Raw genomic sequence first — 25,757 nt, forward strand, 5'->3', positions numbered from 1 at the left:
AGAGAGTATTTGGAGTATGTCTGAAGCCTATTTTGAATTTTTTGAAAGGATTTCAAGTGTGTGGGGGGTGTTAAATAGGGGAAGAGCAATGTGTGTCCTGTTTATTCAACATGCTTTGCCATCTGCGTACCGTGAATTAGGATCTGTGCGGCTGATTTCTTAGCTAATAAATTGTGATCATATTAGAGAAATAATCATTCGGGCTTGGATTGTAATGGAGGTGCAAAATAACGTTCCACAACAAGAGGCAGTTTGTCCAGAGCGGGACTCGGTGGCTGTTTGAGGAGGAAAAAGGGATTTTGCTGTTTCTCAGCGCAGAAGAGCCAGCAGGAGCGTGAGCAGCTCTGAGGCCAAGGGAAGGACCAAGCTGTTTGCTCGAGGCCAGTCGTGTGTGAGGTGCTTGGCTTTGGTGGATGTCCCACACCAAAGTGCACCCTCCTTGCTGGAGATGTCCCCATGGGACACCGAGGACAGGGAGCTGTGACGAGGAAGGACGTCCCATCCCGGCAGTGGTGGGGCCCCTTCCAAAGACGTGCCGTGGCTTGGGAAGTGGAGGGGAGGGAGCCCTTGGCTGCCTTCCCCGTGGTGCTGCAGGCCCCTCGGTTGGAGTGAGCGGGTTCTTGGGCTCCTGGAGCTTTTCTCTTGGTTCGGGGGACGTCTCTCCTTGGGCCGTTTGCTTAGCACACCAGTGGCCTTCCCCACAGATCCATAGTTTAATGCCAAAATTAGGGCTGCTTTTCAGGGACTTCTGATGACAGCTGATGGACTTACGCAGCTAAAATTTCCAGGAAAGCAAATGAAGCCTTTGGGAAGAAGTGCTGTCAGTCTTCACCTTTGTTTAGCTCTTGTTTTATGCCTCTTATTCTTCTGCTGGGGTCTGGTGTTGGTGGGAGCGTGCATGTTTCTTGGGTTCTTCCTCCGTTTGGCCTGCTCAGGACACTGAGGTGCCTTTGTGTGCACGTGCTTTTTTTCACCCCATTTATTGTCCAGTCACCTGGGTCATCTTCAGGTCCCTCAGTTGCTTCCAGCAGAGTTTCATGCACGGTTGTGATGTGCTGCCTTTGCTGCCGCACAGAAGAACTGACCAAGCTGCTTTAGAGCCGCGCTGTGGTCCCAAAGCCTGAGCCGCCTGCATCTGCACCAGGTGGAGATGCACGTGCTGCTTTCCTGCAAGGAAAACAAGCGTCCCGGGTGTGGAGGAATTCCTGAGCATTGTTTTCAATAATTATGTCATTGCTAATTCAATGGCAGAAGCCTTGAAATGCTTTGCCCTGGGCTGCTTGGAGAAGCTCCCCCTGGCCAAAACGCTGGGGACGGCCGGACTGCTGCAGTCCAGCACTCAGGGAATCATAGAGTCATTTGGGATGGAAAAGACCTTCAAGATCATTGAGTCTAACTCATGTTCCTTCTCTGCAAGGCACAGGGGTGTTTAGGGAATGCTGCAAGGCTCGCGCCATCCTGTAGGTCCGCATCCCAAACGGCATGAGGGAAGGGGCTTCTGGGCTGTTAGCGATCCGATTTCCACTTGGATATTTGGATACCCATCTGAGCTGTCCTGCTGCTTAGCGGCTTCCTTCCCAGGGAACGATAAAGACCATCCGTCGCGGAGGTGGGCCCGCTATTCCCAGCAGAAACTCTGCGTACACCTCGGGATCCCGGTCGGTGCTGCCTTAAAAAAGAGAAGCGCTGGGATGCGCCCGCATGATCCTCACAAAAGGTTTTGTTCTGTTTTGTTACTGTTGCAGTGACAGCTATATTGTGCGAGTCAAAGCCGTGGTCATGACCCGAGATGACTCCAGTGGCGGATGGTTGCCGCAAGAAGGAGGCGGTCTCAGTAGAGTTGGCGTCTGCAAGGTCACGTACCCAGAGGGCAATGGAAGAAGTGGATTTCTAATCCATGGTGAAAGGCAGAAAGACAAACTGGTAATAGAACCTATTTCAACTTTTGTCTGTTCTTATAGTGAGAATTACCCCATATCTGATACTATTGTGTTCTTGCGCAAGTTTTTCTTTATCATTATTAAAAAAAGGCATCTGAAAACAGTGCCAGGTTGGACAAAACAATCCCACGTGCCTCCAGAAGGTTATTGAATTGTCATCTCTTGCTATCTAGGTTGTCGTGCTGCCACCTGGGAGTCGCAGGTAAATGTCCCACATCGCTGTGCAAAGACCCCCTTTTTTGATGCCCCATGTTTTTGGAAGACGTGTCAGGGGTCTGTGCTCAGTGAATGGAGTGTGAAGACTCCTAGAGGCAGTCACATTGCGCTGAGCAATGCAGCGCCAGCCTTGAAAAACGGCGATGAATAATTTATGCCGCCTGCTATTCAGGGTTGGAGCTCGCAGAGGGAGGACGCGAGGACGAGTCGTCTCATGAATTGACGCACTCACTTTGGGTAGCTGGTTTGCTAAAAAAAGGGCACTTTCTTGCACAGATTGAATTAACGAAGCCTCTTCTCCATGTCTCGAGACCGCGGTGGATGTTACGTTTTCTTGCCCGGTTTCACACATGTGATCCTTCCGAAATTTGCTCGTGGCATTGCCTGGCAAGAGCTGCTTGCACGGGCTCGTGCTGCCCAGTGCCGGGGCAGCAAAAGACCTGTCCCAGTTGAGACGGAAATGATCCTGCTTTCCCAAGGACTGGTGTTTCCAAGCTGTTTCCAGCACAGCTTGTGTTTGCACCATGCTGTTGTTCAGGATGCTTTTCTTTGGGTGTTTTTTATGAACCCAGCTTACGCTTTTTGAGCAAGGCGGTAAGACTAGCGAAGTGTCCCCACTCTCCCCAGGCCTCCATGTCCCCTAGGAGTGCTCGGGCCGGCGTTCAGCACGGCAGCATTGGAAACGAGCACTCGGGGAGGACGAGGAGGAAGAGGAGGGAAGGTGGGGAGGTGACAGAGCCTCCCAGACCCGCTGTCGGAGGACAAATGTCCCCCCTGTGGAGTGGGATAGCGGAGCAAGGAGGTTCTCCCTCTAGCCAAGCACCGGGCTGTGGCCTGCTTGGTTGGTGTGGGCTGGTGGGAGGCGAACAAGGCCCGACCCAACGGGTGCTAAAGTGCTGGTGGTGCCACCATCCACCCTCATCACGCTTTGGTGGCAGAGCTGCTCCCGGGCCGTTGGAAGGCGACACCGGAGGCGCCCGGCGAGGCGGCGGTGGCAGGGCCGCGGCGCGGGGACGCTAACGCGGCTTCTCTCGGGCGCGCGCCCTCGCAGGTGGTGCTGGAGTGCTTCGTGAAGAAGGACCTGGTCTACACCAAGGCCAACCCCACCTTCCACCACTGGCGAGTGGACAACCGCAAATTCGGGCTGACCTTCCAGAGCCCCGCCGACGCGCGCGCCTTCGACAGGGGCGTGCGCAAGGCCATCGAGGACCTCATCGAAGGTAGGGGCGAGCGGAGGGCTGGCTGCGCGAGGCCGCGAATCCTCCCATCCCACCCATCCTGTCCATCACGATCGCGTCCCTCCGCCGTTCTCCAGCCCCTCGGTGCCTTTTCGGCAGACCCGCTTTCCACACAAGCAACCCCAGCTTAAAAGACACGCTGGGCTCTTCGGGCCCCCACGTGGAGCAGAATCTCTTTTTTACCCAGTTTGTTAAATTCAAAGTACGAATTCCTGCACAGGCCTGAATAAAACTTTGTTTTGTTTGTTGTTACAGTAATTGCTTTTGTCTGGGCCGCTTAGTCAGATGGTAGTCCTTGAAGACTGTCGGAGGGTTGTTTGTTTGTTTGTTTGTTGCTTTTGTTCTTTTTTTTCTTTTAATTCTGTGAAAAATGCGCTTGCATTGCCTGTGCTTTGAAGTCCTCATAAATCTTTCCTTTCCTCATTTCGTGGCAGCCAAGCAATCTTGATGCTGCTCTAGTTCAGTACTTCTGCTTTCATGGGTCCTTTTGCTCCTTTTTTAAGCACTCTACAGGAAGACCCAAGCAGTCTGTCGCCGTTCTCCTCCTCACCCTGCATGACCGGGATATTTTGATAGGTAACAATTAGCTTTCAGGTATTAGCATTAAGCTTCCTTTGCTTTGTTAGGCAGCCGAGGGTTTTGGATGCCCTGACCTAATTTTAACACCTTATCGATCAGAAAGAGCCTCGCAGCTGGTTGTGCATACGCTTGTTGCCAGCCCAAAGTGGTGGTGGCCAGGACCCCTGCTTGCTTGGTGCCCCTTAGACATGGGAAGCCCTCGGAGTCGTGCAAAGGGCCATGTTTGCTGCCAGGCCATGGGCCGTGCAACGTTTCATGGGGCTGTCGCCGGGTTTGGGACATGCTCGTGTGTGGTGACTTCAGCTCTGCACCTCTCCAGCCTCTTTCCATATTGCAGACACCTCAAAATCACCACATCTGTATTGACGGCCCCTGCTTTGCTTCTTGTAGTATCGGAAGCGTCCGGGTTTTGTGCACAAGCACAGTAATCCTGCGCAGCTCTGTACAGAGAGCCTGGATCTTATTTTTATTTTGAATTTGACACAGCAAACGGTGTGAAGGTTTTCAGGTTGCTTACAGCTTAAGTGGGTTTTCACCCTTAGCTCCGCACATCTTCATGGCAAGCAACCGAGAGCAGCCGGGACTAGTGCCGTTAGCCTTATCTAAAGCACATTATTAAAGTATTTTCCAGAATGAAGGTGATAACGTTGCTTTGCTTGAGCACATCCCAGCTGGGATTCAGTGCAACAATGGGCTTTGGTCATTTTTTTTCCCCTAACTTTGGGGTTTTTACCTTTTTCTTGCTGCTCGAAACTTCCTTTGCAGCCCCATGGATTGCACTTATCAGAGGGTTGTAGGTTTTAAATTATAAATGCATGCACTTCAAAAGAAAGCAGACAAACAAACAAAAAACCCAAAGTTTCAATATCCTCCTATTAAAAAAATGTAGTGTTAAAGGAGGCTAGAGGGAGGGTCTCTGGATAGTTTCCTGCTTTCCCAGGTAGTTGTCATGTAGATAATCAGAACTTCAGCTCGGTATTTCACTCTTGCTTATGGATTCACAGATTTCAGATCTTTTTAAATGCTTTGCTTCCCCAGGGAAAGAGGGTTCTCTGAGGAACAGCTGATAAGAGAGAAGACCTTTAGAATATTTACTTACTTCCTAAATTACAAGAAGAAAAAAGCAACCTAACACTTCCCCTTCAAAAGGAGCTTTATTTTTAGGTGTAAAGTAATTTCTTTCCCTAATTTTAAGGAACATACATTTTCAACTGAAAAATAACTTACATACCATTTCTTGACAGCTGAGGATCTGGTCTCAAGCACTGATTAGTATGGAGCTTTATCATTCCTCAGAAATGAAAGTGTTCTGTAATTGGAAATGTTAATTGCTATTTTTAACATTGTTAATTAGCATTGGCAGCCGCACAGTTGCATGTCAAGAAGCACTTTCAGATTTTACCTTTCCAACCCCGCTAGCACTAGAGGATTTTTTCATCCTTAATTTCAGCCATTCACTCGGTGCTCTTTGCTGCCGCTATTGAGTTGAGGCAGAAAGGAGTTGTGCTCCAGGCATGCAGAAGTGCTCGGAATACAAATGCACCAGCCTCAGGAAGCCCCGAAACAAGGTTGCACAGAAATGTCCTGTTTTTACAAAGCTGTTTCTTCCTAGGATCCACGACGTCATCGTCCACGCTTCACAACGAGGCAGAGGTCGGTGACGACGATGTCTTCACGGTAAGTACGGCGCACGCGACGTCTCCTCCGCGGCCGGCTTTGAAAGGGCTCTTTTTACTGCTCGGAATTGGCTTCCGGCCTCAGTCGTGTTTGGCCAAGGGGCGTGTTTTGTTTAATGGAAGTGTGTCCTCTGCAGAAGGTAAACTTCTGCCTGCCTTTCACCTATAGCAAGAGCGTTGGGTTTCTGTTGGCTTCCTGTCGTCACGTGAGGAGCAGAGCAGATGTGCCCGGGGCTAGACCTGAGCAAATAATAATATGACCTAGTCCGAGTGGTGCTTACACCCCTCTCCTCCTCCCTTTCTTGTCCTTAGAAGCTTCCCACAAACTGGAATAGGTGACTGCTTCCCAGGAGCATGCTGAGGGAAAGAAAACTTGGAGGAGTTGCCTTTGTGGTAGTGACAGAAACCAGCTCGGAAGGTTGTGCACGATGTGGGTCCTCCAGCTGGAGGAACGAACAGTCGTGCGCAACCTGTGTGCTTGGCAGCACCTGGAGCGGGAGCAAGCTAGGAGCAAGCGACCCGGGTGTAGTTTGTGGCAGTGCCTAAAACACGTGTGGGAGCTTTCCTGGCATGGGAGATGCTGTCCCTGCAGTGCTGCCCGCTGCAGAAACACGCAGACCAAAACCTGCGGCTGCGTCGGAGGGGAGCGCAGCAGGAAAAGCAGGAAAAAGGGAGTTTGTGGCACCGAGCTCTTTATTAAGTGCCCGTGCTCGGCCCCGGTGACAGAGCGTGCGCGCTGAGCTGTCCTGGCACCGCGGGGCGCACAGCAGGAGGGCTGAGGCAGGATGTCCTGCTGAGGGTCAGCAGCGGTGCCCGGGCGCTGCCTTGCACAGCTACGGGCTCGCTCAGAACCTTCCTCTCTGCCTTTTCCTCCCCGGGGCCGCGAGGATCGGGGCGTGCAAAACCAGGCACCCGCAGCAGATGCAAAAGTGTCTCTGCAAGGGGGAAGGAGCGGCGGCGAAAGGTGTTTTGGGGAGGGGGCTGGCCTGGCCCACGGGCCGCGCTGCGGGCAGGTTTCCAGCGGCGCTTCCAGCCGCTCCGCTCCTCCTGCTGTCCGGCCTGTTGTCCGCATCTGTTCCTTTGTCACCGCTCGGGGACAAACAACAGCAGGCCGGGTTAAAAGGTGACTTCCTGTGCTCCGGAGCGAAACTATCATTAGCAGCTGCTTCCCAACTACCTGCCAGCCGGGATTTACAGGCGCCGGGACAGGACGGCGCGGGGGAGGCCCCGCCGGGGCGCTCGGCCGTTCTGTGCGGTTGTGTCCCCAAAGTGGCCGGGGCTCCGCGCTGCCACCAGAGGAGCCATGGACACGTGTGCCCGCAGGGCCGGGCATGGAAGTGCTCGCGCTGCAGCAGTGAAAATAGCCGCTCGAAGGGGAACACGGAAATGGGACGGGCTATTTTTACTCGAGCGGAGCCCGCGGGCGCGCGGGGAGCTGCGCTGTGCCCGGGTGTCCTCCCGGAGTCGCGTTGCGCGGTCGGGTGCTGGTTGGAACCCAGGCGCTGCCGTTGCGCTCCCCTCCGACTGACCCCAGCGGGGTGACGGATAACCCCCGCGCGCGGCTGTGCTGCAGGGGCTCCCCTCGCACAAGGAGGCACAACCCGCTCCCCGAGCACTGTCCTGCCCTCAAACTCGAGTGATTCGTGCACCAAGAAGCTCCGGTTCTGGTCCTTTCGGGTGACCCGCAGGGTTGAGGCTCACTTAGCCGGTGGTGCTGCTTCACCTGGTGGTGCCGGGCAAGCCGCCGGGCACGTTGGAACCCTCCAAAAATCAGACCTGTGCTTTTAGGAGCATTTTTTTCCCCCCCTGATCTATCTGTCTTCTCCCTTTTTTTTTTTTTTTTTTTTTTTTTTTCTCCTGCTTTTTCGTTACAACCTTTAAGCTCTTTGAAGTTCCTGATACCCATTGATCTGGGAATCCTGGTGTGTGATGGTGGAGCTTGAAATCTTCTGAAGCCAAAAATAACATGCTGTAATGCAGAGGGTTATTAAAATGAGAAAGATTGATAGAGATGTGGGTTTTTTTTCCTCTTCAGTTTTATTCTTTCTTGCACTTTTTTCGCTTGTGCATAGCAGCCCATCTGGTCACCCTTGCATGCAGCCTCTGCTACCACCATTTGTAAACTCCCCTGTACACCCTTCCCCAGACACAGCAACAGACTCCTGAGGGTTGGGTTTTTCTTTTTTTCTTCTTTTTTTTTTTTTTTTCCTGTTTTGGAGACCCAGTACATTCATCCTTTTTATTTCTTCCAGTGTTTATTAGCACCTTCACAATCCTCCCCCTCTCCCACACATGCAGGAATAAACCAGGCTGCGTGCAGCAGGATTTTCAGAAGCATCTGCAGGATTGAGTCATTTGCTTGGCCCTTTTTGCCTCTCTGAAAATCACTGCGGCTGCTGCGCTCCCGTCTCTCCCGTCTCTCCCGTCTCTCCCGTCTCTCCCGTCTCTCCCGTCTCTCCCGTCTCTCCCGTCTCTCCCGTCTCTCCCGTCTCTCCCGTCTCTCCCGTCTCTCCCGTCTCTCCCATGTTTGCTCCAAGGCCTGGCCTCTCCTGGAGGACATTTCAAGTCTCTTCAGGCACCACGAGCCCAAATTCCACATTTCTCGTCCGGCTTTACCGAATCCCCCTGCCCAATTTTATAGCGTGCATCTGTGTTGGCACTGGCAAAGCATCAGCTTAACCAAATTCCCATGTTGCGTTTAACCCCTGGCTGTGATATTCCTGCTGGTTTTGATGGAAACAGGGTTTTTGTGCTCTCCCTGGTGTGGATAACTTTGCTACCATCCTGTTTTTGTGCACATAACTCCCGTGTCATCTGTTTTGTCGTTTGTAACCTAGCACACAGCTCTGCCGGGGGACCCAGCAGCCGTGCAGGCTGTTTGCGCCCAGAAAGGGGAGTTTTGCCCCAGAACGAGGGCTCTCCCTCGGGCTCCGAAGTGCCAGGGACAAGCGGGAATGCCGCGAGGCTGCGGCTGGCGGAGGCAGCGCTGCCCTGCCCGTCACTGCGGCACGCGTTGGTGGCTGTCGCTCTGCAATGCAGGTTGTGTCTTCAGAAAACAGGACTTTGCCATCTAACATCTTTCGGTGGAGCAGACCTGTAGTTACCAAACTGACCCAAACCTCTGTTGGGAAAGCTGTAACAGCAGGAAACAAAAGCGTATAGAAACAAAAGTCACTGACTTCAGGGAAAACACACTTATTTCTAAAACGCAATCTCCATTTAGAAGTTTTAACAATACATAGTTGTGTTTCTTTAATTCCAGATCCTCAGTAGAGCCCATAAATGTTTTCCATATGTTAGCAAATAAATTTCTCCTGTCTTGTACATTATAAATCGTCCTCTCAAGAGATGCAATCTGAGTAAGACTCGCCATCCGTTCTGCCTCCACTGGGGGAAACACTGTCTTTGCAACGGCCTGAGACTGCTCTGTTCATCTGCATCAATCTAGCCTGCATCTTCAGGCTTCTTTAATTAACATTCATTCCAGAAATAATGTTTAATAGGGAACAAATATATTCCGTAGGTCCTCAGCCACAAAATTTGCCATGTAATTGAGTTCTTGGGCTGAACTTTCCCTTAATCTACACTTTTACTTTCAATTAGAGCTAATAATCCCGTGAAGTGAAAAACATGAATTGAGTCCAAGGAAGGAAAGGTCAATGTCTTCCAGAGCTGCGGCGTGCCGGCCGCGGGCCCTCGGAGCGAGCCATCGGAAAAGCAGAGACGTCCCTTTTGAAACGTCGCCCATGTGTTTTTCAGATATATCCTCCGTTTTCTGCCTGCTTTAGTGCTAACGAGAAGACACCCACGGGCAGGAAGAGCCCAGCTCCCGTGTCGGGCCGGCTTTGCGGGCCCCGGAGCGGCTGCCGTGCCCTTCTCCCTCAGCAGCAAAGCGAGGGGGAAAGCAAGAAGTTTGAGGCACGTGTTGCAGTGATCGTTGTTTCATCTAATTAATCGTTAAGTTTAAAAATACTAATTTTTGAGAAAAATCAGAGAATTTTCCAGCTAGAGGATCCACAATATCTAGTGGAAGAAAGAGCGTCTGAGCTGCAGGTTTAGGTTTTGCGGCCCTCGACCCGCTGTTTCTTCTGTGTCTCCAGTGTCAGCCTCTGTTCTCCAGCTTCGAGATGGGGGAAATAGGTCCCTGCTTCACTAAGGTGACGTGGACCCATCTTGCTGCTGCTGGCACCGTTTTCCTTCTAGCTGCACCTCGCTTTTCTGGGAAACAGGAATCCCTGCGGTCGGATTTACACGTGGCTTGCAACGGGATGCGTCGGACGGGTGTTTGCAGCACCAAGCTGTGTGTTTGGGGGTATCCTTCCCCCCTGAGGCCTCGTGCTAGGCACGAGCGTGTGCTCACGCGCGTGGGGACGTAGCTGGTGGGAGGTTTGGAGGCTGCCGAGGGTCCTTCAAGCCTCAGACACAATTGCCCATTCCCTGCAGATCCGCAGATTGCAGCAGCTGTTAATGTTGCACTCTTCCTCGCGTCTCTTAACAGTTTCATAATTAAAAAAGCAGATTTCTCCCCGCTGCCTTGCCATGAAACCTTTTCCCTACTTTCATCTCCCATGTGGGCCTCAAGTGTGTTGCAGCCTCACTATTAAAATTTGTAAGATTTATGTTAGTTAGATAAACACTAAATCTAGCTTCTTGCTGGCTTGGTTGTTTCACATTCAGATGGTTCTTTTAAAGAATGGCTGTAGCTCTTTAAAGTAGATATGTAGAAAGCCAGTCCAATTTTGAATATATTGTAAATTGGATAGATGTTTGGAATATGTTTGCAGATTCCTGTAAGCTCTATGTAGGGTTGGAGCATCTCTCATCCCAAGAATCCACCAAGAACAGCGGTGCTGCGAGTAGAGAAGCCGTCGTTCCCAAGACTCCTTTCATGGGTGAGCAGGAGTTGGCAATTGCCCTTTTCTTGGGATGCAGACACAGCACCTGGAAGCAAAACTGTCTTTTGGAAGAGCGAGGTCCTTGCGGGAGCCGGGATGCTGTTGTCATCTCCAGAGAATCCACCTTGTCCTGTGCAGCCAAGCAAAGACACGAGGGGATGGCCATGGCTGCAGGTGCCGGGGTTGTGCAGGCATCACAAAGGGTTCACCCAACCTGGGCGCTCACGTTCTGCAGATTAATATATATATATATTTGCAAAGAAGAATTTCAAACGCACATGGCATCAGCTGGAATATGTCGGATTCTTCCTGTTTTCCTACCAGGAGGAGAAGCAGAGGTAGCTGGCACCAGAACAGGGAAAAGGCCCTGAATATCCATACATTTTAAAACTAGGCTTGTTTAAATCCTTTTTATCTTAACTTTTTTATCTTAACTCACTCTGCCCATAGCAACCTGGTGTCAGCTGGTGGGAGTGGATAGCAACACCCAGAGAGGTTTTTCAGGAGGGAAAGTTGATTGTAAAGCTGGTTTCCGGTCATCACGTTTTACCATGTTGAGTTTCTTCTTTTTCTTTGGAAGCTCCTGTTTCTTTTAGGGTACATCAGGAATTTTGCTGTTTATTTTCTTGCTGTTTCTGCCAATGCAAGCAGGCTATACTTGCCATCGAGCAGGGCTGCTGCTGAGGCAGAGCTGTGATCGCTGTGATCTGGGGTGGTAGCTGCTATTTCCTTTAGTTTTGCAAAATTGAAGGGATAATGATGATCTACTTCAGCCTATAAATTGCCCTTTTTCTCTCGCAGCTTGCTGTGTGGATAGAATAAATTATGAAGATTATTGTGGTGTGGAAGCTTGGAATATACATATTGCATCAGATTTGTTTATCCCCAAGAATATTACAGATTCATGAGATGTAAATGACCTGAAGAACTAAGATGAACTGAGACTTAAGATAACAAGTTGCTAGAAAGAAGCTTTATTTTTTTTCTTTTCTTTTTCTTTTTTTTCCCAAAATTTATGTAATATTTTTTGTTTTCAGGTTCATTTCTGGTGGGTAAGGCAGGTTTTTGCTCCAAGTGAGCAAGAATAAGCAGTTCAGCTCAATTCCTGAATGCACAGAGCTTCGGTTGCTTTGTTGCCATTTCACTTTAGGGCTTTAAAACTATTTTCTCTCATTTTCTTTCTTTTTCTTTCTTTTCTTTTTATCTTAGCCAGACTGTACCTGGTATACTACATGCAATAGTTGGATTTCTGAGTCCTTTGCAAAGACAGGGCCACCAAAAAAAATGCTTCAGCTTTTTACTCACAAAAAGCTAGACCCAAAAGAAACAGTGAGACGTTTTACTGCAGTAATGCGAATAAAAAATAAGTAAAAAATAGCCCTTTTCTGGAAATAACAGCCTCCGGAGGCCTTGTACCACTTGGGGTGTATGTGTGAAGAAAGACAAGGAGCATCTGTAGTGCAGTGACAAATTATTCAGTAGATAATATCTAGACTGCGCTCCTGCGGGTCTCGCTGTCACGTAGTTCTTGCTTAGCTAATCATAGCAGCAATCTGGACGCGTGGAGCTGCTTCACCGAGGGTAAGAATTTTCTCTTGTCCTTTCCCCAAAGACCATTTTTTGTAGTGTCTTTTCTGGCTCCATCCCATTCCCTGCTACAAACACCGTTGGTTCTGCAGCGGGAATGGGATACATCCTGCAGGAAGCCGAAATCCGATCTTGTGCCGGGAGGGAAGTTTCCTTAGAGCTGTGTCTGGCCAGCACTCGGAAGCGCTGGGGCCTGTGCTCTAGCTTGGTGTGGTTTTATGCTCATTCTGCCCCTTTTCTCTTGCTCCAGCACCTAAAACGGAGTTTATTGGGGTTTTTTCTTCCGTATTTTCTCTGCTTTAACACCTGATTTCCCCTCTGCGTGTGCTTGAACGACCCCTTTGCCAAGGATCTGCTCCTTGCAAAGGTCTCCTGGAAGCCAAAGCAGAAGCGACGGCAGCTTCATCTGGCTCTGGCCCTCGCTGCCCAGCAGAAAGCCCGGAATGCACAAGCGCCGCTGCATTTTTTAAGCAAAGCCTGGCATATCTGCAGCGCCTGCAAAGAGGGTTTGCTAAAAGTTTGCATCAGCTGTTGGGTTCTATTTTGGTGCCGGATTCCAGCAAAAATAGTGGGGACGCTCAGAACTGTGTGAATAAATGACCCCTCGCTGAGCCTTAAAATATCCTCCCCGTCTGCTGCGGGGAGGCTGCGTTTAGCGGGTTTGGTCCCTATGGGTAATTAAGGGCATTACACACGAGGCGTGTGCCCCTGAATTTAGAGGCTAAAGAGTTTAATTTGTGCACAGCAAAGACATTAATGATGGATTAGCTGCACAAATTCTTTGAGCTCAGCTAATCTAGCTTTTGTTAGCTTTTTTTTTTTTCCCTTTTTCCTTAATCTTATTTCCCCCTGCTTGGAAATATTTGTACAGTAGAGCTGAGGTTCAGCAGTGCCTGATGTGGCACCATCTGTTCCCATCGTGCCGAGCAGCGGCCCGAGGTGCCACCGTCGTTCCAGCGCGCGCCGCGTTGAGCAGCCCGGGTTCAGCTTCGCTGCTTTGTAGGATAAAATAAAATAAAAGAGAATATATAGAATAAAATAATAAATAAATTAAATAATAAAATAAAGGGAAACTGGCTCGCCTTCTGCACTTCAGAATTGGTATTTGTGTAAATGGAGACTAGGAAGCAGTCCAAGAATTTGAGAAATTATAGCCCTCTTCTGGTTTGGAAAATCCGGATCCGTGCTTCTCGTGAGAGTTGCGCGCGGCCGGCTTGTCCCGGAGCCGGGCTGGAATGGGATCAAACGTGAAGCTTTGCTTTGGACTTGCTCTTGGGGACGGGGACTGCGGCCGTCGGAGCTTCCCTAACATCCGGGGAAGCTGCTTTCCTAAAGGAGATCCCGGGCTGCAGGAAAAGGGTGCTGAGTGGCATAAAACAGACAAATATGACAAAAGCATTTTCTTTTGTGGATTCCTTTTTTTTTTTTAAGACAAGTTAAAAGCTTCTGTCCAGGAGGCAGAAGTCTAAACGCAAAAGGATTCTCCATTGCGAACTTTTTTTCCTTCTTTTGGTATTTAAATGATGTGGCCTTGTCAGACGGGCTATCCAAAATGCATAGGGCGCTTAGAGGTGGTGTGGGAATGCAAATTGTTTCCCTTTCTAGTTTCCTCGGATAGCGGGAAGCGGGCGCTGGGAGACGAGACAGGACGCAGCCGAGGGACGTCCGGGAGCTCGTGATTTAGGGCTAACGTCTTTGCGAAGATGCAAGTTTATTACCACACATCTGACTTAGCCCTCAAGCCACCGTCTCATGCTTTAGAAAGGCCCAAGTATAACACAGTTCTTGGGTTGCTTTTAGGGCTGTTCCTTGTGAAATAACTTGCTGAGCATCCTGATGCTTTCGTTCCTCCTCGCCCTCCCCACCTCGGGTGACCATTAAAATCCCGGGGGGGGATTTTCCCCAGGCCAGTTCAGGTGCCGGGAAAGAGGGGAGGGTGGAGGTTTCCGCATCTGCTTTCAGACGAGATCCTTATCCCGGAGGGATTTGTGGGCACCTGATTAGCCAGCCGCTCTCGTGTAACAAATCCGTCTCAGGGAGAAGTAAACGGCACTAAATGATTAACGTAATCTTCTTTACTAAGGACTTTTTTTTTTAATTTTTATTCTTAAAATCTGAGGGGAAAAGAAGGATACCTGTTCTTTTTCATCTAGTGGTCACAGCGCAATCGCTTGCACGTCGAAACGCAGTGCTTTTTCTCAGCGCTGCTGTATCAAACACGCGGTACGTGTGCTCCTTGGGGTAGGTAGAGCTCACTTGTATCACCCATTCCGGAAAAAAAATGGTCGTGTTTAATGATTCTGTTACCCAGGCAGTGAAATCACAAGCCTGCGTGAGCACCGTAGCCATCCAAGAGCCCTAATACAACCACCCCAAACTCCCACGTTAATGTTAGAACTGAGTTTCACAGTGCACTCGCTGTTGCAGCAACCTCGGGTTTGGGTTCATTCCTTCATCTGGCTGCTGAGCACGTTTTCAGGAGCTTCTCCTCAAAAAACCTGGGAACTGTAAAGGAATCGGGTTCTTTTCCAGCGGCTCCGTGGTTTGGAGCATCTTTTCCCGTCGGGGAAGCGCAGCTCTCGATGCGATGGCACCAGTGAACACATTGCATGGGAGCAGCATCGCTCCCTGCGGAGCTGGCCGCGGAGCCGGCTCGCGGCGGGGTTAGAGCTCCCTTTCTTCGCGTGGCCGCGCTCCCGTCGGGCGCTGCTCCGAGAACAGAGCTCCTTTCAGGGAGCCGGCCTCGCGCCTTTGATCGCCGGCCACTTATTTTCTTCCGAGCGCTTCCGTGTGGCTGTTTGAACCGGGCTGTCACTGCGGGCTCTGTCAGAGGCGCTTCCTGCCGTTCGTTTGAAGCTCATTTGAGCCCGCGTCGCCGAGCGCCCCGTGTCCTTGTGTCTGGAGGACAGCGAGGACGTCGCTCCCGCCCGGCCTCTCGTGCCCAGGTCGGACAGAGCGGGTGATGCAGGAGCAGCCCTGTGGGCTGCGTCATCCTGAAGCTTCCACGGCGGGAATGTCCTCACCGAGGCGGCAGAGGGGACCTGGAGCGACGGCGAGGGCTAGGGAGCATCGGGAGGTGCCACCGAGCGCAGCGCTGTCACATTGAGATGCTCTCCTCACCTGCAGCTCTCTGGGGTGTGCCGATACATATATACATATGTATTTTACCATCCATTTCTCCAGCGTTGTGATATTCTTGAGTGAATTTTAGGGCCAGCTTTCATTTACTGATGCCCGTGATTACCTGGGTGGCATCAGAGAACTTGGCTGCCTTGTTCTCCATCCTCACACAGGGTAACTCCTGTTTGGAAACAGGGAGTCCAGCAAGTGCTTGGAGAAGAGCATGGGAAGAACTTCCCGACCTCCTGGGGCTCCCGCGGGTTAACGAAACGAGCAGGGTTTGCCGTTGTGCCGTCGAAAGGAGCTTGCCCTGGAGCGCGCGGCAGGCCCGGCGGGTGCGAGCGCTCCAAGCGGGGCCGTCCCCGGCCGGCCAGGCCGGAGCTCGTTTCTCCATGCGGGTGGCAGCAGTTTTGGTGGCCTGGCAGCAGATCCACGTCTTGCGGGTGTTTTACGGGAGGCTCCAGGAAGCTGCTTCCCCCCAGGCGTTGCCGGTGCGCGCGAGGCCAGCGGGCAGCAGGGCAGCCCCTTGGTGCAGCGGTGACAGCCCTGTCCCCTTTCTCTCGAACACAGTACGCCACAGACAGCTCCTCCAACTCCTCCCAGAAAAGGGAGCCGCCCGTGCGGACGCTGGCGTCTCCGGCGTCCTGCGAGCACCGAAGAATTTGCACTCGGAGCCACCTGCACGACCATTACAGCTCTGACCACTACCATCTCGAACAAGTAAGCGCTCTCTGCTCGTGGAAGGGCTGTTTGTGTCCTCATAGCTCGGGCTCTAGAAATCCTGTGCCCCAGCATCCTTCAGAAGATCCCCTGCCTTCCTCCCCTCCTCCTCAGCTAGTTTTAAAAGGCTTTTTTGGTATTTATACATACATTCATACATACATAAATGCATTTAATGTTTCCTGGTAATTTGTGCAATAGACTGTGGCAGCTCTGTGGTGGTTGCATGGTTGCTGATGGTCCCAATGCACCCGGGAGTTGGTGACTGCCTTGTGCCCGGGTTGTGCCCGTTGCTCCAGGCCTGTTTTCTCTCAGCACGCTGGAATATGGGGAAAGCAGAACCTGACCCTGCTCCCGTGGATGGAGAGGCGCTCCGTGCCCATGCACTGATTCACTCGTGTTCTTAGATCAAAACGGAAGAGGACACGGTCGCTGAATATCGGCCTTTTCGTTAAGCCAATGAGCAGAAGGTGATGCAAAGTTGAATCCCTGGTGCAATAACTGATTTTTTTTTTGTGTGTTTTCTGCCTTCTCCCTGCGTCCACAGTCAGTACCACGATCCTATCGGCACGTCAACTTCCCCGATGACGACGAGGAGATCGTGCGCATCAATCCTCGGGAAAAGATCTGGATGACCGGCTACGAGGACTATCGCCATGCCCCGGCGCGAGGCAAGAGCTTCGATCCCGACGACGTGGACTCCTACGTGCGCTTTGCCAAAAGCGAGGCCTCCAAACACGAGTACACCTACCCTTACATAGATAACTCGGACTTCGACCTGGGTGAAGACATCAAGGGTGCTGTGATAAAGACTCAACCGGTCAAGTTCAAGCCCAGGCGGAAGGAAGACGGCGAGCGATCGCGCTGCGTCTACTGCAGGGACATGTTCAACCACGAGGAGAACCGGCGGGGGCAGTGCCAGGATGCTCCGGACCGCGTCAAGACTTGCATCCATCGAGTGAGCTGTATGTGGTGCGCGGACACGATGCTCTATCACTGTATGTCCGACCCAGAAGGAGACTACACGGATCCTTGCTCATGCGACACCAGTGATGAAATGTTTTGCCTCCGGTGGATGGCCCTTATCGCCTTGTCTTTCATCGCTCCATGTATGTGCTGTTACTTGCCGCTTCGGGCTTGTTACCACTGTGGGGTTATGTGCAGGTGCTGTGGTGGGAAACACAAAGCTGCGGGATGACCACGGAGGAGGCAGGCGCCACGTTTGTCCTGGAGTCCGAGGAACACGTCGCTTCGGGAGCATCGGGATCCCGCACTTGGATGCAGCCACTGTGCCCAGCAGCACCGAGACGCCGCCGGGGCCGACCCCGCCACCTGCGCTCGCCGGCGCCTCGCGCTGCGTTGATTTGCTCATCAAGTGTTCTAACTAACTAATCTACAGCATAGACTTTTGTATTATTAATCTGTAATCAGACAGACTGTCTTGTACATGTTTATATTATTATTTTTCTGTTCCAGTTAGAATGAGTTGGAGGAAAGAACTGCTTGCAGTGGCGGCGGATCGCGGAACATCTCCGGGTTGTGTCCGTGCCGCCTGACGCGCGCGGCGCCCGCGGGCCCTGGAGCGGGGTGGTGGCGCGGAGCGAAGCCGTGCTCGGCAGAGGCTGTAACTTGCAGCCAGGTGATTGTGTGTATAGAGGGTGTACTGGTAACAAACCTGTACCACAACACAGTATTCCTGTCACTGGTTTTCTTTCCTTTTTTTTTTTTTTTTGTCCTGTTTTCAAGCCAAAATAGCCACCTAAGCTGCAGTTTCTCTTTTAGAGTCCATCGTCATTTCCTTCAGCAAACATTTTAAGTTATTTCTCTGTTCTTAAACGGAAAGCAAGGCTCAGCTACCCTAGTCACGTAACCTTGAGAATCTGGTAGTTCTCCTTACCTGTAATCATTTCAGACCACCCCTTGAAAGGGAAACTTAAATTTTAGGGCTCTTTTCCCTAAATAGCATTGGAAAAAAATAATATTTCCAGAGTTCTGCCCAAAAGAGAGGAACTTCTTCATTAGCCAGTGTAGTGATTTGAGAATAAAACACTAAGATTGGAGAGGAGCGACGTCGCCGTGAGGCACCCTCAGGAGCACCGTTGTAACCCGGGCGGTTCTGGGGAAATGCTGCATTAAGTGGTTGTAAGGAAAAGAAGTACTGGTTTATTGGCTTGCAAACTGCGTGTCGCTGTCCACGCGGGATGGTCAAAGAAAACCAGGATTTGGGCGGCCACGTCACCTCCCGCTTCCCAGTCCCGGATCCCCGCGTGTCCCCGCGCGTCCCCGTCCCTTACACGTGTCCCCGCGGCTCTGGCTCCTGCACGCGGGTTACGTGGGTGACTCTTGCAGGACCCAGGGCCAAGCGTTGTCCTCGTTTTCCCCAGTTCCCCGCCGGCTTCACCCAGCGGATGCCTGAGGTGCGGACAGCAGGATAAAAATACTTTAATTATTTTTTTTTTCTTTAGATGTCATATCGTCTTGTGTACAAGGCTTGTAATTAGCTGGAAAAAGAGTATTTTTCTAATATATTACAAGGAATAGCCAAATAATTTTTATTAAAAAGAGAAATGATTTAGTGCAGTCAAGCTCTAACTAGCATAGTACAATCCGAATCCTTTGAGGCAGCTAGGGATTGGCTTGGCCAAGCTGGCACTGCTGTTCCTGCCATAATTTCTTTCTGCAGTAAATTGCCAGTGGGCGCATGTCCTTTCCCTCCCTCTGTTGCACATTGACACCAGTCTTAAAAGAGGAATTTTTTCGTTGTTTTGGGTTTTTTTTTTTGCCAAATGGATGTAAGGAATGCTTGCCATTCGCTCTCGGTGGAACGTCCCCACGGTTCCTCTGAGAATTAATCAAAGCTTTTTAGCAAACCGTGAGTTAAGTATGCAACGTGCTTATAGACTTCGGTAGGCTTCATTTGTAGCAGTTGCTGGGGTTTTTTGGTTGGGAAAAAAGAAAAAGAAAAGGAATGATCATGGAAAAGGGATGGAGTGTTTCACTCGTGGTGATGTGTCTGGGTTCGCTGAATGAAATATAACTATTTTGTGCCTAATCGCAGTGGACAAATCTCTCAATGGTGTCTAGTAAACATCAAGCCAGCCTCAGAAACACACAACGGAACAACCTTTTCCTTTGATTTCTGTTCTCCGAGTTGTTTCCTGGAAACAAATGCCTGTAAGATCTTCTCTCTAGAAAGCACAACACTACAAAAAGATCTTACAGCTTTTTGTCCGGTCTTGAAGTGCCCCTATTTATTTAAGTAAAGTAGACATACTCCAAGCCTTTCTGTATGTCTCAAAACAAGTGTTTTTTTGGCTTTTTTTTTCTGAAAAGCCCTCTTTTGCCCTCCCTCCTTCCTCCCTCTCCTCCTCTTGGGTTTTTGTAACTCGTGTAGGTTTTGCTGCGTGTTGCTTGGTTTGTGAAGGCAGTGGTGTACGGGCACAATGATAGCAAAGGGTGTTTTCTGTAAATATTCCTCCTTAATTTCCACACTGCTGCTGAACAGTGTGTAGCGTTCTCCCGGTCAGCTTTGCAATACTGACATCAATCATTTGAGAGAAATTATGCAGATTTTATTTTTGTATCTGTGGTAACAAAACATTAACCAAATTTTTTGTTGTTGTTGTTTCTGTTGTGGAAATTTTTTTTTTCAAGCTATTGCTCACATTAACGAATTAAAGTGCCTGAAGCGTCATCATTATTGTATCTATATACTAAAAGTTAAAACCCTGTTGTATTGATTTTTATAAGCCTTTTTACCTCCGTGTAAAAAAAATATATATACAAGTGTATGATGTACATTTTAGTTCTTAACTTCTTTTTTTATTGTTTCTAATATGTATGATCAGTGTAGCTATTGCTTTCAGATGTACCCTGTAAATAGAAATACACCATATGGAAGCGGTGCCCTCGCGTTATTTGCCCGCGGGGGAAGCGGAGGAGCCCGCAGGGTGAATCCCGGGATGCGGAGGGGGTTTCTGAGGAGCGTCGGCCTCGCGTCCCGCTCGGGGGCAATCGGGAACGGGGCCCGTCCCCTTTCCCACCGGGATGCCGCTCGGGAAAAGCCCTTTTGTTATTTCCTTTCACCAGCCAACGGGGAGAGGAGCAACATCCAGAAGCCGCTGAAGCTCCCGGATCAGCAAGGGCCGCAGCTCTCCCTCCTTCCCGACAGCTTGCTGGGTTTCCAGGTGATTCTCTCTTGACTATTTGGCTGAATTTCCCGTCAAGGACTCCGGCAGGTCTCCGAGATCCTTGGAATATCGGCCCTGCTGAGGTCAACGGGGACATTCCCACTGGCTCCGATGCCGTTGCAGCACCTCCGGGCGGCAGAGCTAGGAGGACGATGCGGGAATGGCTCTCGGGGTCGTCGTGGCTTTGCGCAAAGCTCTTCCACGTATCCCTCCTTCCTAAAGAGACAGAGATGCCGCCACGGGCTGGTCAAGAGGCAGCTCCTCCGCCTCGGTCATGAGCAGGGGCTGCAGCTTGAGGACGCACCCAAGGCTCCCAGCGGGGCCTTCGGCAGGTTCGGCACCACCGGCCATCCTGACGGATAGCGAGGAGGCCAGGGACGCGTCCTTCCCAACCAGCACGGAGGAATGTGCTCAGTAACACCCGGGTTTCGGTTTCTTCCAGTCCTTCTCGAGCTGCTGAAGAGACTTTTTTTTGCAGCCCGTGACTACGTCCGGCCACGTTCGCTGCCTCTGTGAGTTCTGCTTTCACCGTCCCCGATCTAGGAGCATCTTCCCAGTTATGAAATTAAACTACTGCCGTTGGAAAGCCAACAATTCCAAGAGATTTCCTTAGGCTTCTCCTTGCACGATGAGAAAGATTCCCAGGCTCCAGAAAGGCTTAGGATGTCTGAGACTTGTTAGTAATAACAGCCCAAAGGGACCGGTCCCGCTGCCTGCGTGCCAGCCAGGCTTCATTAATTAACACGTCGGGATAATGAGCCAGCAGCTTCTGGAGCCTCCTAAGCGCAGTCGCCTGCAGCGATGGCCACCAGCACAGGAGGTCCCGTTGGCTTGAGCTTCCCAATCCAACAGCACACAGCGTTTCCCTGTGGGATCTCCCCAAAGCCGAACGGAGGCCGGAAGCGCTGCTTGCAGGACACGTGCATCCCCTCGTGCTGCTGCCTGGACCGAACCCCCGGCGCGAGGAATAAACGTCCTTCCCAAGCGGCTCCCGGCGCTGCCAACTGGCCCCGTTTGGAGCTGGAGCCAACGCGCCCCGTCCTGCAAGGGGCTGCTGAACCCGCCCGAGGAGGCCGCCTGCCCGGGGCGCCGGTGCTGCCGCGACTGCAGGACAGGGAGCCCCGGGGGCTCAGGGCTCAGGTGAGGCGGGACGGCCGCGCGGGCTCCGGGCTGCAGGTTTTGGGCCGCGCTCTTCACATTCATCCCAGTTGCCAGCCGGGAGCCTAGGATTTTGCAAAGCCGCCTTTGCACATAAAGACTATTAAAAATCCATCAGGACAGGGAAAGAAAAGGAAAAAACTTGAATAGTGCTGTGAGGCTTAGAGGGCCTTGCATCGACTTGGCTAATGCTGGTGGGGCCAAGTTGGAGCTAACCCGCGTTAATCCCCGGAGCGGGGAGGGAAAATCCGCTTGGGAGCTGCGGGGGCTCCGGCAGGAGCAGGCGGCTCCTCCAAGGGGCCGTGGAGGCCGCTCCGGCCCCGGCTCCTCGGACACCCGCGCGTGTCCCGGTGCCGAGGGGAGGCTCCCACGTTGGGACGCGGTGCCCCGTGTCCCCACGCAGCCGCCAGCCACACGCAGGACTTTTTGCTAATATTAGCCGGGACTCAAATAGATCCCTCAGCATTTCCTTTCTTAATATATATGTTTTTTTTTCCAGCGAGTCTTGCCCATGCCGACCGCTTCCCCGAGGCTCTTTTTTGTTTATCCGCCACCATTTCCTTCCTTCCCTCCTTCCTTCCTCGGAGCCGGGCGCCCGGCTCCCCCGGGGCTCCCTCGGCCAGCGAGGCCGCTCCGGCGCGCGGAGCCTTCCTCCCCCTGCTTCCCGGCGAAGGAGGATGCGAGGCAGGAGGGGGATCTGGAACAACACGGCCATTCATTGTTCGCGGATCTGGGAAATATCCTTGGATTCGCCCTGTAAATTAGCTGCTTCTTGAGTCACCCGCAGCTGCTGCCGGTCTGCCCTGTTCCGTTCTGCGGGAATCGCCGCGCTCCTTCCATACGATCCGCTCCCCCCGACGTACGGACCTGCCATTAGGGTCCGTCTGCTGGGAATGTATGCACAGAAACGTTTTCTTTTGTACTTTGTAAAAAAAAACACAACCCAAACCCCAAACAAGTCTTGAAAACAGATTAAAGACAGACGTTTGCAATTATTCAGATGGAGCAAAGATGTTGGAGCGCCGCAGAGCGCAGCCTCCGTCGGGAGCCAGCGCCTCAGTTAAAATGCTGCTTCTGGCAGGAAAAGTGGAGCCAGCAGCGGTTTCCCCGGCTTCGTCCCGCCTGGGATGCACATGGGTCTCCGCCGGGATGCCGGCTGCCCCGGACTGCAGCCGGAGCCCCGAAGCAGAGCCCAAAATGCCGCTGTTCAGGCACCTTTATCCCAAAGCGAGAGCTATCCCAAAGCGAGCGCTATCCCAAGGCAAGCGCCAGCGGAGTTGGGGCTGGCCCCGGGCTGCCCACACGGAAAGGAGAAGCGGCTTCCGACAGCAAAAACTGCACCGCGATCCCAAGGAGCGACCTCGGTCCCCAAGTGAGCCGATCCCTTGGAGATGCTGGAAAATGGCTGTTCTTGGCTAGCAAGAGGAGCAGCCGGGAGGAGCTTCCTGGGCCTCCGCTTGGTCCCCAGTTACTCTGGTGGCTCCCGGCTCTAATCGCACGATCCGATTGCAGCCGGAGGCCGCTGCGCGGAATTCCCTGTTCCCACCTGTGGTCATAGGTGGTCCCGCTGTGGCTGGGCCCTGGTTGGAAGGGGAAGCAGCGGGGAGAGAGGAGGGAGGGTTGGGGACACCCAGGCCTTGGAAAAGGCGCCCCAGGCCTGAAGCGGCAGCGCTGCTGCCCCGGGACCCGGCTGGGCTTGACCCATTTCCTCAGCTTTTCCCCCTAAATCAACGGGGACTCCTGGTGGTCCCGTAGGATGCATGGAGGGCAGCTGGGACCCAGGCGGGGCTTTTCCCTCCCCCTTTCCCGCCGTCGCGGCCTTCCTGCCTCGTGCAGCTGGGATGCTTTTCCCGGCTCCCTCCCGCTAATTATTGTAGCAGGCCAGACGATAGGAACCGGGAGGACGAGGGGGAAGAGAGGAGTCACTTCCTCCGGGCCCACCGGCTGCCTCCCCAAACCGCCGGGAACAGGGGGCGGCCTCTTGGGCCTCCCCGGCTCCGTGCCGGCCTTGGGAATCCGCGCGGGCACCACGGACGCAAGCGGGACACGGCTGAGCGTGAAAAGGGAGCCCAGCTCCAGGCGTAATTCCCTTGAAAGTACGAGCAAATGGTTGAACAAAACATGTCTATGGGTACGCCAAAGGCCAACAGGGCCAGCAGCGACGCCTGGAATTAGTGAATCCTCCTTAACTTTGAGCTGCTGCTTTGTCACAAGGGATATCCAGGTTTATGCGCCCACAGGCAAAGACTGTGCTCCTAAAAGTGCGTTCCTGGGCTTGGCAGAGCACTCGGAGCATCCCGCTGGGAACAGCGACATTCCCACTGAATTGCCATGGTGCAAGGAGCGGCGCTGAGCTGGCAGCTAATGAAAATGAGCCCGCTGGGCCCAACATTCCCATTTCCGTGGTGCCCTTTGGAAACCTGGTATCCGTTTAGTGAGCTGCCCCACGGGGTGCGCTGCAATGAGCGATCCCGGAGCACGGTCCGGAAATCCCACCGGCTTTTACTGGACTTTGCCACAGGGGAGCTCAACGTAATGCTGACACCCCCTGCAACGGGAAAGCCCTGAAAGCTTCCCGGGAGGTTGTGTGCTTGGGCACCTCCCTAAATCCCGTCTTCCCTGTCCTTAATGCCGCCCTCGGCCTTCCCGGGCAGCCCGGGAATTGGAGCAGCGCCCAGGAGCGCCGCGGTGCCGGGAAGGGCCCGATGCAGCTCGGGACTTTGCGAGCGCCGAGGGCGGCCGCGGGTGATTAATTAATTCCTTAAAATACCTTTAAAACCAGCGAGCGCAAGAGCCTGAAGCCACGTAGGCTCCAGGGCAAGCAAAAATGAGGGGAGGCGGGTGCAGGAAGGAGGTGTGGGCAAAAACCGCCTCTATTCCTGCAGCTACGGCCTGAGCAGCAGCCCCAGGCGCCGGGGAACAGAGATTAGAAAGGAAAAAGGGAAGGAGCAGCAGGTTGCGGGTGGAAGACGCCCTGCAGCAGCGTCCTCACGTTCCGCTGGAAGATCCTTAACCTGCTTTGCTGGGATAGAAGCCGCTTCCCTAAGCCTCGGCCTCGAGGGTTTCTTTGGAAGGGCAGAGACGTCCAACCCGAGCAGCCTTTGGAAGGTTCCGGAACGTCTCGCTGGGGCAACACCAAAGGGTTGGTCCGGGCTTCCCAGCGGTTTTCCATGCGGAGCACAGGCTGGAGCCACGGGCTCCGGGGAAGGAGGGCCTGGGCCCGCGACGGCCTCGCTCGGTGCCAACCCTAGCGCAGGGGAGGGAACAAGGAAAATCATGGATTTGTGCTGGAAGGAAAGTGCTGGGGGGGTCTGCAATGACAACACGACAACGGCTCCTGCCCACAGAATAATAAATTAACCCTTAGAAGGAAACGAGTGTTTCTGCACACAGGGAGGCTTGGATAAAACAATTTTTCAGTTGAGATGTTAATATTTGCTAGAAAAAAAACACCTTTTTTTTCGCTAGTTGTCCTGTTTGCACAGGAACATCCACAAACGTGATTTTCCACAGCAGCGGAACTGCCAACGGAGCCAACGTCTGGGGTGACGCGGACACAGGGGGACCCGCTGCCGAAAACGCTGGCTGAAGGTTGGGTGAGAAGAGGACACGAGGACGAGGCCTGGGTGTATTTTAGGAATCCGGGCTGGCGTTGGTGCTGCAGGAGGCAGTAACGTTATTGGGGTTTTGTTGCTGTTGTTTTCCATCCCGAGACAGGCACCGGTGGGGAACGCCGCCACTTTGCCATGTCGGGGTTCCTCAGCAGAAACAGCTCGTGGTAGCTCCGAGAGGAAAGGTAAGGAAGAGAAAAACTGACAGAACTGATTTCCCAAAGGAAACAAAGCAAACGTGATGTAATTTGAAAAAATCTGGTTTTATTTTCTTTTTTTTTATAGTGAAAAGACCTGTCAATTTAAATAGATGTTTATTTCCATTCATGGTCTCTGCCAGAGCTGTGTGTTAACATTGTTCAGATATGTATAAAAAAAGCCATTTGTGTTACATGGGTTAACATCCTAGAACACAGGGGGTGGAGGAGAGCGGGGTTTGAAGCAGCTTAACATTGAAAATAGGACTTAAAAAACTCACAACTGCGGAGGCATCTGCTAGTCTAATTCAAGAGGAGCGCATTGCAATTGCAACTCAAGTTATTTGGTCTTGGAAAGAAAGGGAAAAAGAAGCTAAAGGCAGATCGCTCGCATGGCAATCCTGGAGCTCGGGAACACGCGCCGAGCCCGGCCAGGGCTCCCCGCTCGGGACTTGGGTTAAGGATCAATCCGACTCCACATAGCAATAATTTAAGATGCTAGGTGTGGTTTATATATATATATATTTATTTATATTATATATATAGTATGGTTTCTGTGGCAAATGAAGTTCCTGCACAACTGAGTGGCATCTATCACTCACGGTGCTGTGGAGTGCTCCGAGCACAACG

At 52.2% G+C, this 25,757-nt stretch overlaps 1 protein-coding gene across 2 annotated transcripts in view; it reads left to right on the top strand.

Moving 5' to 3' along the window:
* The window catches only part of SPRED2 (sprouty related EVH1 domain containing 2), a 44,477-nt gene extending 27,263 nt beyond the window's left edge, over positions 1-17,214 (top strand). For both annotated transcript variants that reach the window (XM_088521274.1, XM_010214899.2), the window contains exons 2-6: positions 1,746-1,923; positions 3,208-3,376; positions 5,586-5,650; positions 15,822-15,971; positions 16,519-17,214. In XM_088521274.1, coding sequence (XP_088377400.1) covers positions 1,746-1,923; positions 3,208-3,376; positions 5,586-5,650; positions 15,822-15,971; positions 16,519-17,169 — 1,213 coding nt within the window. In that variant the 3' untranslated portion in view covers positions 17,170-17,214. The remainder of the gene's footprint in view (positions 1-1,745; positions 1,924-3,207; positions 3,377-5,585; positions 5,651-15,821; positions 15,972-16,518) is intronic.
* Positions 17,215-25,757: the final 8,543 nt, after the last annotated feature.

Source organism: Tinamus guttatus, unplaced genomic scaffold (genome assembly GCF_059628265.1).
Source record: "Tinamus guttatus ecotype Peru unplaced genomic scaffold, ASM5962826v1 Tinamus_guttatus_pri_ptg000116l, whole genome shotgun sequence".
Lineage (NCBI taxonomy): Eukaryota > Metazoa > Chordata > Aves > Tinamiformes > Tinamidae > Tinamus > Tinamus guttatus.